This window comes from Globicephala melas, chromosome 8, assembly GCF_963455315.2.
Source record: "Globicephala melas chromosome 8, mGloMel1.2, whole genome shotgun sequence".
NCBI classification, from domain to species: domain Eukaryota; kingdom Metazoa; phylum Chordata; class Mammalia; order Artiodactyla; family Delphinidae; genus Globicephala; species Globicephala melas.
This window is the reverse complement of record NC_083321.1, coordinates 92586598-92605428: the sequence shown is the minus strand read 5'-3', so window position 1 is coordinate 92605428 and position 18831 is coordinate 92586598. Positions and strand designations below refer to the sequence as shown.

The following is an 18831-nucleotide window of genomic DNA, read 5'->3' as shown; positions in this document are numbered from 1 at the left end:
TTTAGATTTAGTAATTTTAGAAAGTCTTTCATCGTTCGTTCTGCTTTTAAATATGTATGCTGCTGAGTATCTTAAGAATTAGGAGCAAAGTAGAAAGCTGCTTTATGCTGAAGCAGTGTATATACAGCACAGAAAGATCTCCAGATTTTTGGAGGGTTATCATTAAGAATTTGATTCCAAAGCTGAGATACCTGGGCTTCAGTCTTGGCTCTGCCACATACTAGCTATAAATTACTTAATCTTGGGTAATTACTTAATCTCTTTGTGTCTCAATTTCCATATTTGTAAAATAAGGTTGATAATAATATGGAGTGTTGTAAGGTTTAAATGAGTCAGTACTTGCAAAGCACTAAGGATTATGCTTGGCATACAGTTAGTGTTCAGTATATAGTAACTGCTGCTGGTACCACCACCACCATCACCACTACTACTACTGTTACTGAGTTACAGAAGCACCTGGTGAGGTGTGGGATGCACCTGTGGAATTTCTGGTCAGCCCTTACTAAGTCATCACTTACTTATGACATAAGCTTTTTGTCTTAATAAGAGGCCCTACATACCATTCTCTGCACCCAGCATGATTTGCCTAAAATGTAACTGCATCTGCAGAGTAATGAAGTATTTTGTCCTGGGGTTTTACTGTAGCAGCAATTTAAGAAATGGCAGAAGACCCATTAGCTTTAGGAATCTGTTCCTTTGAGACCAACTTGCTAGGAATCCATTTCCTGTCTTCCTCCCTCCCTCCCTCCCTCCCTCCCTTCCTTCCTTCCTTCCTTTCTTCATTGGGTCTTTGTTGCTGTGTGCAGGCTTTCTCTAGTTGCGGTGAGTGGGGGCCACTCTTCGTTGTGGTGCGTAGGCTTCTCATTGCGGTGACTTCTCTTGTTGCAGAGCACGGGCTCTAGGCGTGCGGGCTTCAGTAGTTGTGGCATGTGGGCTCAGTAGTTGTGGCTCGCGGGCTCTAGAGAGCAGGCTCAGTAGTTGTGGCACATGGGCTTAGTTGCTCCGTGGCATGTGGGATCTTCCCGGACCAGGGCTCGAACCTATGTCCCCTGCATTGGCAGGCAGATTCTTAACCACTGCGCCACCAGGGAAGTCCATTTTCTGTCTTTCTAAAAAGAGTGAATTTATTTTCTTCACTGGCATTCTATAAACAAAATACTGGCAGTTTGTATTTTGTGGAATACGTTTTAAAGTGGATTTAATTTTCCTTAGTAAACTCCTTTTAATAATGCATCAGAGGGCTTCCCTGGTGGCTCAGTTCGAGCCCTGGTCCGGGAAGATCCCACATGCTTCAGAGCAGCTAAGCCTGTGCGCCACAACTGCTAAGCCTGTGTGCCTAGAGTCCATGCTCTCCAACAAGAGAAGCCATCGCAGCGAAGAGTAGGCCCCGCTCGCCACAACTAGATAAAGTTCGTGTGCAGCAAGGAAGATGCAACACAGCCAAAAATAAATAAGTAAAATAAATAAATTTATTAAAAAATAATAAATAATGCATCAGAGTAAATTTTCTTTCTCTGTTGTCAGGTTGCTATCAAGATCATAGATAAGACCCAGCTGGATGAAGAAAACTTGAAGAAGATTTTCCGAGAAGTTCAAATTATGAAGATGCTTTGCCACCCCCATATTATCAGGCTTTACCAGGTAGGATCACTAGTGGTGTAGCGTATGGCAACAAAGAACCCAGAATGGTCACTTGTGTCTGTGGTTACTTTTGAAGGGAAGGTGGGTGGGTGAACATCTGCAACTTTTTTTTGTTTCTATGTTCATATATTTATCCTACTATTTATCCTACCCTATTATCCCCCAACTCAGTACTTCTGTTTCCCTTGGGTATTTACTGGTAAGGTCTAACTTACCTAAGTAGGCCTTTATAATTTGTTCTTTAAAACTTGGATGCCATTCTTAGAGTTACACAAAAAGGTGATGAGAACTTACTTATTTAGGTCAGAATCTTAAAGCAGAATGGGGAACCCAAAAGGTACAGAATTTTGAGGGGTGAAAGTAATATTAATTTTTACAATATTATTTAAATACTAATTTCTGTGATCATGTTATGAATTATGATGGCAAAGGATATTTTAAGCATGGCTTCTTGTATGAGTCAGAGCCTACCTCCTTTCTATTCTAACAGGGTACTAGACTTAGTTTTCTAAGATAGCATTTGATTACTTTGATAACCAAGAGATTGATTCTGTGTAATGGAAGAGATTTCTGTTCTAGTTTTCTTATCTTCCAAGAAGCATGCATATTTCATGCCTTCATCAAAAGTCATTCCCTAGCCTTACTGCAAAAGCAGTAAATCTAATGACTGGAATTTTAAGCCAGATAGGAGAGGAGGACCTTGCCTTAGCAGGCTGGTAGCGGAGGTATTTTGGGAGAGGTAGAGCTTTGAGGTGCTTCTCATATTGCAGCGTGTTGGCAGCCATGAGCTCTGCCTGTACATAGGGCCAGCCCTGCTCACTGCTTTCTACCAGATCAGCCATCACCTGGTTCTGCAGGATGTGGCCACCCCCTCAATTCATTTGCTGCTGTTAGTCTGCAGCAAGTGGTTACTGGCCCAGATCCGGGATCATGTGTAAGAGTGTGAAGAGTACATTGACCAAGGCCCAAAGAGGAAGCTTTCATAGTCTGTTGCTTTCATGGGAAAGAAAGCATGTCTTGATATTAGTGTATACGGTTAAGGCTACAGTGTTAGGGCTCGTCTCTGGCGTCAGCTGCTCACATAATGAAATGAATTAGATCAGCAGGAGCAGGCTTGTTGAAATCTATCACACTAAATTATGTTGACCCACACCTCCACTGTACCCCAGAAGGAAACCCATGAAAGGTTCCTGGGGTTGTCTGAAGACCTGTATCTGCAAACTCAGAGGTGTCTAACCTCTGCTTCCTTCCTATCCTGACAGGTTGAGTAAACTTCTTGACCTCACTTTTTTTTTTTTTTTTTTCTTCTTGTGGTACGCGGGCCTCTCACCGCTGTGGCCTCTCCCGTTGCGGAGCACAGGCTCCGGACGCGCAGGCTCAGTGGCCATGGCTCACGGGCCCAGCCGCTCTGTGGCATGTGGCATCTTCCCGGACCGGGGCACGAACCCGTGTCCCCTGCATCGGCAGGTGGACTCTCAACCACTGCGCCACCAGGGAAGCCCTTGACCTCACTTTTTAAAGTAAATCATCTTTAAATAGTTGTAGAGCTTATTAGGCTGATCTTTCTCAAGAGGTTAACTTATAGGTACTAACCTTATAACTGAAATCTGCAAATTTACCTTTCTTACCCAAGATTTCATTAGCCTATAAGGTTTATATACTTTCAGCCCTGGCTTTGAACATTGCCCTTTCTTAAGCTTTAATTTTGCTCTCTGGCAGCTAATATTGTTAATGGGAGATTCTGAACTGCCAAGATGAAGAATGGCTGTTGAGTTGTCAAGGCAGTTTTCAGGTCATTTGTTAAAGCTTTAGTCTCTTCGGGTTTATAGAGTGAGCCAAATATAGATAACTATATAGGAAAGTTTTTGAACTCCTGCAAAGTTCTTTTCAAAAAAATCTGAAATTAAAAACAACACTGTAAATCAACTGTACTTCAATAAAATTTAAAAGATTTACAGTCAATAAAAGGCCTGGTACAAAGGAGATATACATTATGACATTTTTTTCCTTTTCTTTTTTTTCCTAAACAACTGCATATATTTAGGGTACTTACTTTTTGTTATATAAGTCAACATATAAAGAACTTGGAAGCAATACATGTAACAGTGGGCTAGTATCACCAGTCTATAGAGAGTTTTTAAATTAAAGTGAAAAAAATGACACAGTTATTAGATTGAAAAATTAAAAGAATATGCATACATACAATGGAGTACTATGAAACTATTGAAAAGAAGAAATAGATCTATTATTATAAGGTAATGTATGATACTGTTATGGTATTAACGTATAGAGATGTCAAAAATAAAGTGACTAGGGAATGATTTGATAAAATAATTAACCTTGAAGCATAGTGAAAGTGTAAAACTGTATTGCCTACTATGATAGCCACTAGCCACATGTGGTTATTGTGTATTAACATGTGGCTAGAGTGAATGAGGAACTGGATTTTTACTTTCACTTAATATTAATGTAAATATAAAAATTGGAGCTGTTTACAATTAAAAATTTTTGAAATAATATTAATGATAATAAAATATATTATTAGAATTAACTTTTTCTTTTCTAATGTGGCTACTAGAAAAGTTAAAATTTTATATGAGACTCACAATGTTTCTATTGGACAGCACTGCTCTAAAATGTTATAGAATAAGCTATAAACAGTGTTTCCACTGAGGAATAAAATGGAGGGGGTTGGAAAGAGGAAAACCTTTGGTCTTTTGTTTATATACTGGGTATTTAAAATGTTTATAATGAACATATATACTCATATATTACTTTAATAAATATTTAATGAAAAAGGTAAAAAGGAAGAAGGAACTGACAACACACTACAACTAATTTTGTAAACAGTGGCAAAATAGAGACTAAGATAAAAATACAAGTAAGTCGTTTATATTATTGAAGTGTTGAATATTTATATTATCGTTCCCAGTTTTGAATAAAAGGATGGTGGACAGGAAAGTTGTCATTTCCATTTTAAAAAAGCACAGCCATATGTGGTATTTGTGCAGTTCTTAAGTGATTCCTGTTGTTCTCCCTAAGTTTTGTTTTGGTTGGGTTTTGCGGGGGACATTTTTGAGTTTCAGGTGATCACTGTCGAATGTGAACTTTTTGGTTCTTGGCAGCTTCTTCGCTTCTCAGTTTTGTGGAGCTTAAAAGGTTGCAGAGGCCTCCTGGGATGACAAAAGGACTCTCACAAGTAGGAAATATTTCCTACTTTTAAGAACTTGGAGGAATACCTGTTTTCCCCCTTTCTTCTTAATAACGTTTATGTCTGTCACCCTCCCAATCCCCTGATGTTTTAAGTTTCCTTTAGGCAGTAATGGTTATTAATACTTCAAATGACAAAAGAAGATTCATTCGTTTCTCTTCCTGTGATATCAGCCTGTCATTTGTATCACTGTCACTTTCCTGCCTTTGCACCAGGTTATGGAGACAGAACGGATGATTTATCTGGTGACAGAATATGCTAGTGGAGGGGAAATATTTGGTAAGTACATTTACTGCATTCTTCAAACAGCCATTGAGCACACCACGGCAAACTTAAAATAGCCGTTCCATGCCGTTGTCACTTGAGCAGCTGTGACTTGATGCTGTCCTCCAGTGCTGTCATTTTCTATCAACAAAGTAATTTTAATTATTTTTGATTCATCTCTTTTAAGTCTTCACCATCTTTGTTTCCTTAGCAAAGGTGTTTTGTTTATTTCAGTAAGGTGTTGATGGTTGAGATTAAAGATCTTCAAAAACAAACATTTCTCTGAACTTTTGAGGGTCTTTCCTATTGCCAGATTCTAATTGGGGTGACCAAGTGTGACAGAACACTTACAAGTGTGGTGGGCCTCTGTTGTGTGTGAAATAGCCACTCGGAGCAAACAGTCTCACCCTAATGCATTCTTTAACATTTATTTAAATATAACATGTAACTCTATTCCTTACCACGTGTTCACAGTTCCCTTAATGATTCTTGTAATTTAGGACGTTTTGTCTTCAGTAGCTATTCTTTTTTTCCTCTAACACTTAGGTTAGCACAACATCAGAATTAAGCAGGAGAATTTGTTACCAGGACATATGACTTTTTGAGGTGGTAAAAACTGGCACCCCCCATTTTTTTTTTTTTTTTTGGTAACAATGATAAATGGAACCAAATAGAGATAATGACTAAACTTTCAAATCTAGATTGACATGTCTTTTTATTTTTAAATTTTATTTCTTTTTTGGCATGTGAATATAGAGAAAGGTTTCTTCTTATATATTTTAGGTTTATTTAGTTTATTTTTTTAGATTTTGTTTTAGTTTAAATCTGGATGGTAAGAATTTTTTTAATTTTCAAAATATTGGCACTTCGTTTTTTAAAATATATTAAAGAGCATGATATCACTTTTAAAGTGGAATCTTCTCATTAATGACTGTGAGTTGTGACTATGAATATTTTGGTATGTTAAACTTTCCCCATAAATCTGACAATTTTGTATCTAAGAATCTTCAAAATAAGTGTGAGTCTTTTTTAAAGGAGGTATCACTTCTTAATGACATTTTTGCTTGGCTTTGTATCTGTGCTTATGCATAATGGTAATCTTGGGAGCAAAGAGACCTTGTCATCTTAATGTTCATAATAATCAAAGAACCAAACACAGTGCACATCATACCTACTTTGCTCTTTAGGAAAACAGATTTCAAAAGTACAGAAAAGATAAAAGATAGATTCTTTGTGGGAATGTAGCTCAAGGCATGAGGAAACAGAGTAGTACTTCTCATGGTATTATTATAAAAGATCTGGAGGAGGAAGAAATTGATGTATCACCTAAAGAAATTATTGTGCCTGCACAGGGATATAACTGTCTCATGAGGTCTCATTTTTAAAACTATCTGTATCAGAGATGAAGGGACGGGCTTAATCAAGAACATGAGCTTTGGAGGCAGTTATACCTGGTTTTGAATCAGATTGTTGCCACTATTTGCTTTTTTACTGGGACTTTGGAACTCAGTTTCATGGTCTATAAAAGTCAGATCTGTCATATCTGCCTTACAGTTGTGAAGATAAAATGAGATAGCACATATACGGCCCCAGCACTTTGCTTCCTTCACCTCCATGTTAAATGACAAATGGGTGATCAACTTTTTTTTTTTTTAACATCTTTATTGGGGTATAATTGCTTTACAATGGTGTGTTAGTTTCTGCTTTATAACAAAGTGAATCAGTTATACATATACATATGTTCCCATATCTCTTCCCTCTTGCGTCTCCCTCCCTCCCACCCTCCCTATCCCACCCCTCCAGGTGGTCACAAAGCACCGAGCCAATATCCCTGTGCCATGCGGCTGCTTCCCACTAGCTATCTACCTTATGTTTGTTAGTGTATATATGTCCATGCCTCTCTCTCGCCCTGTCACAGCTCACCCTTCCCCCTCCCCATATCCTCAAGTCCGTTCTCCAGTAGGTCTGTGTCTTTATTCCTGTCTTACCCCTAGGTTCTTCATGACATTTTTTTTTTCTTAACTTCCATATATATGTGTTAGCGTACGGTATTTGTCTTTTTCTTTCTGACTTACTTCACTCTGTATGACAGCCTCTAGGTCTATCCACCTCATTACAAATAGCTCAATTTTGTTTCTTTTTATGGCTGAGTAATATTCCATTGTATACATGTGCCACATCTTCTTTATCCATTCATCCGATGATGGGCACTTAGGTTGTTTCCATCTCCAGGCTATTGTAAATAGAGCTGCAATGAACATTTTGGTACATGACTCTTTTTGAATTTTGGTTTTCTCAGGGTATATGCCCAGTAGTGGGATTGCTGGGTCATAGAGTAGTTCTATTTGTAGTTTTTTAAGGAACCTCCATACTGTTCTCCATAGTGGCTGAACCAATTCACATTCCCACCAGCAGTGCAAGAGTGTTCCCTTTTCTCCACACCCTCTCCAGCATTTATTGTTTCTAGATTTTTTGATGATGGCCATTCTGACTGGTGTGAGATGATATCTCATTGTAGTTTTGATTTGCATTTCTCTAATGATTAATGATGTTGAGCATTCTTTCATGTGTTTGTTGGCAATCTGTATATCTTCTTTGGAGAAATGTCTATTTAGGTCTTCTGCCCATTTTTGGATTGGATTGTTTGTTTCTTTATTATTGAGCTGCATGAGCTGCTTGTAAATTTTGGAGATTAATCCTTTGTCAGTTGCTTCATTTGCAAATATTTTCTCCCATTCTCAGGGTTGCCTTTTTGTCTTGTTTATGGTTTCCTTTGCTGAGCAAAAGCTTTGAAGTTTCATTAGGTCCCAGTTGTTTATTTTTGTTTTTATTTCCATTTTTCTAGGAGGTGAGTCAGAAAGGATCTTGCTGTGATTTATGTCATAGAGTGTTCTGCCTATGTTTTCCTCTAAGAGTTTGATAGTTTCTGGCCTTACATTTAGGTCTTTAATCCATTTTGAGCTTATTTTTGTGTGTGGTGTTAGGGAGTGATCTAATCTCATACTTTTACATGTACCTGTCCAGTTTTCCCAGCACCACTTATTGAAGAGGCTGTCCTTTCTCCACTGTACATTCCTGCCATCTTTATCAAAGATAAGGTGTCCATATGTGCATGGATTTATCTCTGGGCTTTCTATCCTGTTCCATTGATCTATCTTTCTGTTTTTGTGCCAGTACCATACTGTCTTGATTACTGTAGCTTTGTAGTATAGTCTGAAGTCAGGGAGCCTGATTCCTCCAGCTCCGTTTTTCATTCTCAAGATTGCTTTGGCTCTTCGGGGTCTTTTGTGTTTCCATACAAATTTTGAAAATTTTTGTTCTAGTTCTGTGAAAAATGCCAGTGGTAGTTTGATAGGGATTGCCTTGAATCTATAGATTGCTTTGGGTAGTAGAGTCATTTTCACAATGTTGATTCTTCCAATCCAAGAACATGGTATATCTCTCCATCTATTTGTATCATCTTTAATTTCTTTCATCAGTGTCTTATAATTTTCTGCATACAGGTCTTTTGTCTCCTTAGGTAGGTTTATTCCTAGATATTTTATTCTTTTTGTTGCATTGGTAAATGGGAGTGTTTTCTTGATTTCACTTTCAGATTTTTCATCATTAGTGTATAGGAATGCCAGAGATTTCTGTGCATTAATTTTGTATCCTACTACTTTACCAAATTCATTGATTAGCTCTAGTAGTTTTCTGGTAGCATCTTTAGGATTCTCTATGTGTAGTATCATGTCATCTGCAAACAGTGACAGCTTTACTTCTTCTTTTCCGATTTGGATTCCTTTTATTTCCTTTTCTTCTCTGATTGCTGTGGCTAAAACTTCCAAAACTATGTTGAATAAGAGTGGTGAGAGTGGGCAACCTTGGTGATCAACTTCTGGCAGGATAGCATGAGGAGCTCTGCTGCCCTGCTCCCCAGTGAAACTGGTGAAAGTGATTTAAAAAACCCCTAAAATCCAGCCTTTTAAAGTCTCTGGAAATGTTTCTAAGGGTGAACAGCAACTGAAGAAACATTTATTCAAGAATATCTGTGAAAATTTAGTAAGAAGTAAGAGTGTCTGTGGTTTTTAAGCCAGTACTGCTTCCTTCTTCCCCCTAGCCAGCTCAGCAAGGTGGAGATTACACTCAAGGTTACTGTAGCCAAGAACACAGGCCTGCCCTCTGGTCCCCTCCTTTCACCTAGACTAATGGCTTTCTTCCCGGAGGAACTGGACATCAGCATTTCTTATCCTGCCCCAGCTACCTATTGCTGTTGCTAAGTCCTGGGTGAGAGCAGTTGAACAGTGGGGACTCCTTCTTCCACCCAGCCCTGACTTGTGGAGTTTGGGTGTGGCATGCTGAGAATACTGGGACCCAGATCACTCTTGCCTTGGGTTATAAGTTGGTGGGTCATCCCAAGAGAGTCAAGCTGGGAGAATTGAGATTGTGTCCCTTTTCTCTGCACTGAGCTCAGCTCCTAGAGAGGGAGTGTTACTCAAGGAAAATTTTTCCATTGTCCCCAGCCTAGCTTCAGAGTCCTGGCTCAGAGATTTGCCCAGAGGGAGAAACAGACCGTAACACATATAGCTCCTAATTTCTTCCCAAGGGAACTGGCTTCATTTGCAATGGGGAGTGAAGAAGTTCAAGCCTGAAGGCACACACAAGAACTCTGGAGGTTGTGGTTACAGGCATTTCAGAGGAGATTCGAGCAGGCTAAAGTATAGGCCAGCTAGTTTGCAGGTAAGAACCAGGGAGTAAAACATCACAAGAGCCTTCCTAAGGTCAGAAGAAAAATCAAACTCTGATCTCAGAAACTGTTCTTCAAAGGAACCAGAACTTGATAGGATTGTTTATAGACCAGTTTATGCTCCAGGGCATTGTTGAAAATAATAGAACAACCAGGGACTTCCCTGGTAGTCCAGTGGTTAAGAAGCCACCTTCCAATGCAGGGGATGCAGGTTTGATCCCTGATTGGGGAACTAAGCTCCCACATACCATGGGGCAGCTAAGCCTGCGCACAACTAGAGAGAAGCCCCGTGCCTCAACTAAGACCCGATGCAGCCAAATAAATAGATATTAAAAAAAAAAAAAAAGAGCAACCAGCCACAGTTTTTGGATTTTAACAGCTGGGCTTGGTTAAGAAAAGGCAGGAAGAGAGCCCTGCCCAAACCATGGTGATCCAGTGATCTGAGGGTAGTGGTGGATATACCAAGGCTGTGCCTCCCCTGAGGAACAACATTAGAAGCTGATCACTGTGTATGGGGGAATAAACTTCACTAAAACAATCCAGCCAGTCACTAAACAAATAAACAAGCAAATAACAAGAACATGCTCTAGAAGGGTAGAGGTGTACCAGTACCTAGACGTGGTACAACATGTTATCTAAAATGTCTGGTTTCCAACAACAGCAAACTATGAAACATATAAAGAAACAGGAAAGTATGACCCAGGCCACAACAAAAAGCAGGCCACAGAAACTGCCTGTCAGAGAGGCCACATTTATCAAAAAAAGACTTTAAAGTAGCCATTATGGACATGTTCACAGACATAAAGGAACTCACAATTGAAGTCGTGAAAGAAAATATGATTATAGGGTCACATCAAATAGAGAATATCAATAAAGAGATGGAAATTTTTTTATTTTTTATTTTTATTTTTAACATCTTTATTGGGGTATAATTGCTTTACAATGGTGTGTTAGTTTCTGCTTTATAACAAAGTGAATCAGTTATACATATACATATGTTCAAGAGATGGAAATTTTTAAAAAAAGGAATCAAAAGAAATTATGGAATTGAAAAGTAAAATAACTAAAATTAAAAAATTCATCAGAGAGGCTTAACTGATTTGAACTGCAGAACAAGAAGTGAATTTGTAGATAGGCTTTTTATGCAAGTTGAAGAACAGAGAGAAAAACAAATTAAGAACAATGAATAGAGCCTCAGAGAAATGTGGGATACAATCACGTGCTCCAACATATTTATAATGGGCGTACCAGGAGAAGAGAGAAAGGAGCAGAAAAAATATGCAAGGAAATAATGACTGTAAACTTCATAAATTTATTGAAAAACAATAACTTACATATCCAGGAAGCTCAATAAAATCCAATCAGGATTAAACACAAAGAGATGCACAAACAGATACATCATAGTAAGAATAGTGAAAGTCAAAGACAAAATATTGAAAGCATCAAGAGAAAAATGATGCGTCACTTAAAGGGAGTTCTGTAGGTTTAGATAGCAGACTTTTCAGCAGAGACAACGGAGGCCAGAAGGCAATAGGATAACATTTTTAAAGCCCTGAAAGGAAAAAAAAAACTATTAATCAAAATCCTATACCAGTGAACATATATTTCAAAAATGGAGGTGAAATAGACTTTCTCAGATAATCAGAAACTGAGGGAGGGACTTCACTGGTGGCACAGTGGTTAAGAATCTGCCTGCCAATGCAGGGGACACGGGTTTGAGCCCTGGTCTGGGAAGATCCCACATACCGCAGAGCAACTAAACCCGTGCGCCACAACTACTGAGCCTGCGCCCTGGAGCCCGCGAGCCACAACTACTGAGCCCACGTGCTGCAACTACTGAAGCCCGCCTGCCTAGAGCCCGTGCTCTGCAACAAGAGAAGCCATCACAATGAGAAGCCCAAGCAGTGCAATGAAGAGTAGACCCCGCTCACTGCAACTAAAGAAAGCCCGCTCCCAGCAATGAAAACCCAACGCAGCCAAAAAATAAAGAAAAATATATATACTGAGCAAATTTGTTTCTGACAGATACACCTTACAAGAAATACTAAAAGAAGTTCTTCAAGGTAAAAGCAGGTGACCTCAGATGGTAATTTGAGTTCACACAATAAACAAAGGGCACCAATAAGTGTCATTATGTAATTATAAAAGTCATAAGAGATGCATACTTTCTCCTTTTTTCTTTTAACCTGTTTAAAAATAAATTGAATATAAAATACATTGTTAAGGCTATAATGTAATATATGTGTAATATATTTGTCAATAACGGTACAAAGGATATGTGTGTGAGAAAAACTGCATTAGGCTAAGGAAGTCATTACACATGGCACAGAAATAATTATATAGCAATGTATTGTTGCATTTGTAACATTAATTGATGTAATTTTATTGCAAAAACACTAAAAAAGGGGGTAAAAGAAATGATGCTATAAAGCAGAAACCCTTCTATATAATCACCTGGTGTAAATCAGAAGCTCATTTGGATAAGATAAAATATACATGCTAAACACTAGAGCAGTCATTTTAAAAAAAACCCTCAGAAAATTATAATGTAAAAAATCATTAAAGAAGTTGAAATGCTTCATTAAAAAATATTCACTTAATGCAGAAGAAAGCAGTAATGGTGGTATAGAAAACAAAAAAAGACATAAAATATGTGGAAAACAATAAGTAAAACAGCAGGTATAAATCCAGCTATTATCAATACTTATATTAAGTGTAAATGGGTGGGATAATTTAATGCAAAGGCAATGATTGTTAGACTGACTAAAAACACATGGTCCAGTGTATGCTGTCTACAAGAAACATACTTTAAATTCAAAGATACAAATAGACTGAAAGTAAAAGGATGGAAAATTATATATCATGCAAACAGCAATGATGAGAAAGCTCAAATGGCTACGTTGATATCAGACAAAATAGACTTTAAAACACAATAGCTTTATTTCTACTATTAGAGATAAAGAGGGACATTCTATAATAAGAAGGTAATACATTAGGAAACTATAACAGTTATAAACGTATCTAATAACAGAGCACTAAAATGCGTAAAACAAAAACTGACAGAAATGAAGGGAGAAATAGACAGTGACAATAGTTGGAAGCTTCAATACTCTACTTGCAATAATGGACAGAAAAAGTAGACAGAAGATCAACAAGAAAAATAAGACTTGACCAATACTGTAAACCAACTATACCTAACAGACATCTATAGAACACTCCACCTAACAACAATACTATATATATGCTTATCAGGTAAACACAGGACATTCTCAAAGATAGACCATATACTAGGCCATAAAACAAGCCTGCATAAAATTTAAACTTACTCAATTTTAGCAGTAATACAAAATGTTTTACAACCACAGCGGAGTGATATTAGAAATGAATAGCAGGAAAACTTTGGGGAACTCACAAATATGTAAAAATTAAGCAGTGTATTTTAAAGTAAGCAATGGGTCAAAGAAGAAGTCAAAGGCAAATTCAGAAAGTACTTTGAGATGGATGAAAATAAAGACAACATATCAAAACCTGTGGGATGCAACTAAAGGAGTGCTTAGAGGGAAGTTTATGACTGTAGAATGCCTATAATAAGAAAGATCAATTACCTAGTCTTCTACCTTACGACAGTGGAAGAGTAAGAGCAAACCAAACCTAAGATCAAGCTGAAGGAAGGGAATAATAATTATAGCAGAATTTAATGAAATAGAAAATAGAAAAAAATAGAGGAAATCAATGAAACCAAAAGCTAGTTCTTTGAAATGATCAACAAAATTGACAAATCTTTAGTTAGATTGGCCAAGAAAAAAAGAAACACTCAAACACTAGAATCAGAAGTGAAAGAAGAGATACTACTACTGACCCTAAATTAATAACAATTATTATAAAGGAATACTTGAACAATTGTACACGAACAAATTGTTTAACCTAGATAAAATGGAAAAATTCCTAGAAAGACACAAACTACTGAAACTGACTCAAGAAGAAATAGACAATCTGAATAGATCTATATCAAGTGAAGAGATAGAAGCAGGAATCAAAAGACCACCCATAAAGAAAGTCCAAGTCTGGAGGATCATTGCTGAACTCTACCAAATATTTAGAAAAGAGTTAACAGCAAATGTTCACAAACTCTTCTAAAAGTAGAAGAGGGAGTACTTGATACATACACATACATATACATACATACATACACATACATATACATACATACATACATATATATATATATATATATATATATATATATATATATATATATACACACTTGATATATACTTGATACCAATACCAGACAAGGACTTCACAAGGAAAAGGAAAAAAAACACTACAGGGGCTTACCTGGTGGTGCAGTGGTTGAGAGTCCACCTGCCGATGCAGGGGATGTGGGTTCGTGCCCCGGTCCGGGAAGGTCCCATATGCCACAGAGTGGCTGGGCCTGTGAGCCATGGCTGCTGAGCCTGTGCGTCCGGAGCCTGTGCTCCGAACGGGAGAGGCCACAACAGTGAGAGGCCCGCGTACCGCAAAAAAAAACCACAAAAACACTACAGACCAGTCTCTCTTATGACTATGGATGCAAAAATATTCGACAGAATACTTACAAATGAAATCCAGCAACATATAAAAAGAATTATACACTGTGATCAAGTAGAATTTATCCACATGCAAGAAATGCAAGGTTGGTTCACCATATCAGAATTCATGAATGTAATACATCATATCAATAAAAGAAAATACAAGGTAACATATCATCTCCCATGCACCTATGGTCAATTAATCTATGATAAAACAGGCAAGCATGTAAAGTGGAGTAAAGAAGTGGGCCTGGGAAAACTGGACAGCTACATGTAAAAGGATGAAATTAGAACATTCTCTAACACCATACACAAAAATAAACTCAAAATGGAACAAAGACATAAATATAATGTCAAACACTATAAAACTCTTAGGGGAAAACATCGGCAGAACACTCTTTTACATGAATCACAGCAGTATCTTTTTTGATCCACCTCCTAGAGTAATGAAAATAAAAACAAAAATAAACAAATGGGACCTAGTTTAACTTAGCTTCTGCACAGCAAAGGAAACCATTAACAAACAAAAAGACAACCTACAGAATGTGAGAAAATGTTTGCAAATGAAGCAACTGGCAGTGGATTAATCTCCAAAATATACAAACAGCTCATGCAGCTCTAAGTCAAAAAAACAAACAACCCAATCAAAAAATGGGCAGAAGACCTGAAAAGATATTTCTCCAAAGAAGACTTACAGATGGCCAAAAAGCACATGAAAAGATGCTCAATATCAGTGATTATCAGAGAAATGCAAATTAAAACTACAGTGAGGTATCACCTTGCACTGGTCAGGATGGCCATCATCAAAAAGTCTACAAACGATAAATGCTGGAGAGGATGTGGAGAAAGAGGAACCCTCCTACACTGCTGGTGGGAATGTAAATTGGTACAAATTGGTACAACCACCATGGAGGACAGTATGGAGGTTCCTTAAAAATCTAAAAATAGAACTACTATATGACCCAGCAGTCCCGCTCCTGGACATACATCCAGAGAAAACTGTAATCCGAAAGGATACATGCACCCCAGTGTTTATTGCAGCACTGTTTACAATAGCCAAGACATGGAAGTAACCTAAATGTCAACAGAGGAATGGATAAAGAAGATGTGGTACCTATTTACTATGGAATATTACTCAGCCATAAAAAAGAATGGAATAATGCCATTTGCAGCAACAAGGGTGATGTAGAAATTATCATACTAAATGAAGTAACTCAGACAGAGAAAGACAAATATCATATGATATCACTCATATGTGGCATCAAAGTTTTAAAAAATGATACAAATGAACTTATTTACAAACCCGAAACAGACTTAGAGATATCAAAAACAAACCTATGGTTACCAAAGGGGAAACGTAGGGGGAGGGATAAATTAGGAGCTTCGGATGAACACACACACAATACTACATATAAGATAGATAACTAATAAGGACCAACCGTATAGCACAGGGAACTCTACTCAATATTCTGTGATAATCTATATGAGAAAAGAATCTAAAAAATAATGAATATATGTATATGTATAACTGAATCACTTTGCTATACATGTGAAACTAACAGCATTGTAAATCAACTATATATAGTCCAATACATTTAAAATTTAGAAAGATAACATGATCATCTCAATATATGAAGAAACGTGCTTGATAGAATCCAACACTCTTTCATGATAAAAATATTCAACGAACTAGAAATAGAAGGGAACTTCTTTAATCTGATAAAGGATGTCTGAAAACTCACAACTAACATCACACTTAATGGTGAATGACTAGATGTTTTCCCCCACAGATAGGAAGAAGACAAAGATTTCATCTCTCTCCACTTCTATTTAAACATCGTACTAGAGGTTCTAGCCATAGCAGTTAGGCAAGAAAGAGATATAAAAGGCACTAGGTTGGAAAGGGAAAAAGTAAAACAGTTTATTCACAGACAACGTGATCTTGTATATGGAAAATCATAACAAATCCACTAAAAAACTGTAAGAACTATATAAGAGTTTAGCAGGGTTGCAGGGTGCAAGAGTAATATGTTCAATTGTATTCCCATATCCTTACAGTGAACAATGTGAGAATGAAAGAAGTAAGACGGTTCAGTTTACAATAGCATTAATAAAATAACATTCTTACAAATACATTTTTTTTTTTTTTTTTGCGGTACACGGGCCTCTCACTGTTGTGTCCTCTCCCATTGCAGAGCACAGGCTCTGGACGCGCAGGCTCAGCGGCCATGGCTCACAGGCCCAGCCGCTCCGCGGCATGTGGGATCTTCCCGGACCGGGGCACGAACCCGTATCCCCTGCATCGGCAGGTGGACTCTCAACCACTGCACCACCAGGGAAGCCCCTTACGAATACATTTAACAAAAGAAGTACAAATCTTATACTCTGAAAAGTACAAAAAAGTATAAAACAATGATGAAAGATATTTAAGACCATCTAAATGATTGGAAAAACATCCCATGTTCATTGATTGTAAAAGTTAACATTGTTAAGATGACAGTGCTGTTCAAATTGATGTACAGATTCAACGCAGTCCCCATCAGAATCTAAGCTGACATTTTTGTAGAAATTGATATCCTTATTCCAAATTTATGTAGAATTACAAAGACCCAGAATAGCCAAAACAATCTTGAAAAAGAAGAAAGTGGATTGGAGTGATGCAGCCACAAGTGAAGGAAAACTGACAGTGACCAGAAGCTAGAAGAGGTGTAGAAAAGATTCTTTCCTAGAACCTCCAGGTAGAGTGAGTCCCTGCTGATAACTTGATTTTGGATTTCTTGCTTCCAAAACTGTGAGTGAATAAACTACAGTTGTTTTAAGCTACCTATTTTGTAGTAATTTGTTTCAGCACCCTAAGGGAACTAATACAGATGGGGACAGGATTTTGGCATAATCTCAGAATATTAATTAATATTAATATTAAATATTAATATTAAATCATTAATATTAATGATTTACAAATGTTATCAGTTGTCAGGTAGAGGAATTGGCATACCCCAACATAATCAGGTGATTAATATTAATGTCATGGGTGGTGAAGGCTTTAAAGAAGTAGTGTAAGAACTGTATCTTTGGATACTTTCTGGAATTAACTGGGGGAGCAAGGTATTTCAGAAATGCTGTAGCATGTTCAAAAGATTTCAAGAGGAGAGAGAACGTGGCGTATTTCATATTCATTTAGTTGTTTAGTATGGTTTTAATATAGGCTATGTATGAGAAAATGGCCGCAAATAAGGCTGGTTTGATAGGAAAGGCTCCATAGTAAAGAGCTTTGTAAGACTTCTCTGACTTGGCCAAGTCCCCTATCACACCCTCTCATTGTACTGTATCCTTTCTTGGCAGTACTGATATCAGTTCGGTTTTACATTTCTTTCTGTAATTATGTAGTGGATTCTCTCTCCCACCAGGCACCAAACTCCACAAGTTTAGGGGCCATGTCTGTTTTTGCTCACCATTCAACTCCATGGCTCCTCTTGCTCTCCAGTTCATACTGTTGGACTCAAGTATTACTGAGGGAAATGATCAGTAACTACTGAAAGAGTAAGTGAATGAATGAATGAACCAACCATGTAAAAGAATTGAATTTCATCTTGAATCATTGCCATATAAGGAAGAATTGGGATGGAACATTCTAAGACCAGTTAGGAGACTGTATAGTAATACTTAAGAATGATGACGTATTGAAGTAAGGTAGTGACTTCATCTTTTTCATTTTAACTTCACAATAATCTTGTAACATAGATATTTTTGCCATCATCTTACAGACAAAGAAACTGGAGTTCAGGAACACTAAATAATTTGCCAAAGTCCTATAACTAATCAGTAACAGAGCTGAGGATTACCTGACTCCAGAGTATATGTTCTTTCCCATTCACCAGATTGAAGAATCTGTTCTTCCATGTAGAATGACTTCAATAAAGTATTTCTGGGAGGATCTTTTATTATAACTATAAACCAAATTTCTGTTTTGAAAATAGATCATAGACATAGCAGCAAAACAATCTTAACATGAAGTCTTTTTTACCCTCTTGTTATAAGTCCCCATTTAAAAAGAGGGTGAGACAGATTTTCTTAGATGGGTATTATTACTGTGAGATTTAGGCATAGGCAATAGCTTGTTTGCAGAGCTAGTATGTATAAATTAGTAGCATTTCCTCTACTTATATAATAACAACTTCACCTTTTCTCCTCAAGGCTTTTTATTTTATCATTGTTTATGTAAAAGAAGTAGGCAGTATTCCTGAAATTTTAGATTAATTAAGCATATCAAAGGTTACTAAACTATTGGGAAGTACAGTGCTAGGTAAAGGAGAAAATGCGTTAAGAGGGCAGTAAGATGATTTTTAGATTTCTGATCCTGTTTTTGACAGTAGTAGTGTCATTTATTGAGATAAAGAATACCAGGGTTAAAAACAGAT

The 18831-nt window shown here is 37.3% G+C and overlaps 1 protein-coding gene across 10 annotated transcripts in view; it reads left to right on the top strand.

The window, feature by feature from the left end:
• SIK3 (SIK family kinase 3) overlaps window positions 1-18831 on the top strand; it is a 294304-nt gene that overhangs the window by 183401 nt on the left and 92072 nt on the right. For all 10 annotated transcript variants that reach the window (XR_009564973.1, XM_060304092.1, XM_060304091.1 and 7 more), the window contains 2 exons: window positions 1525-1641; window positions 5068-5131. Coding sequence is in view for 9 of the 10 variants with exons in the window: in XM_060304092.1 (XP_060160075.1) it covers window positions 1525-1641; window positions 5068-5131 (181 nt within the window). In the remaining variant the exon portion in view is untranslated. The remainder of the gene's footprint in view (window positions 1-1524; window positions 1642-5067; window positions 5132-18831) is intronic.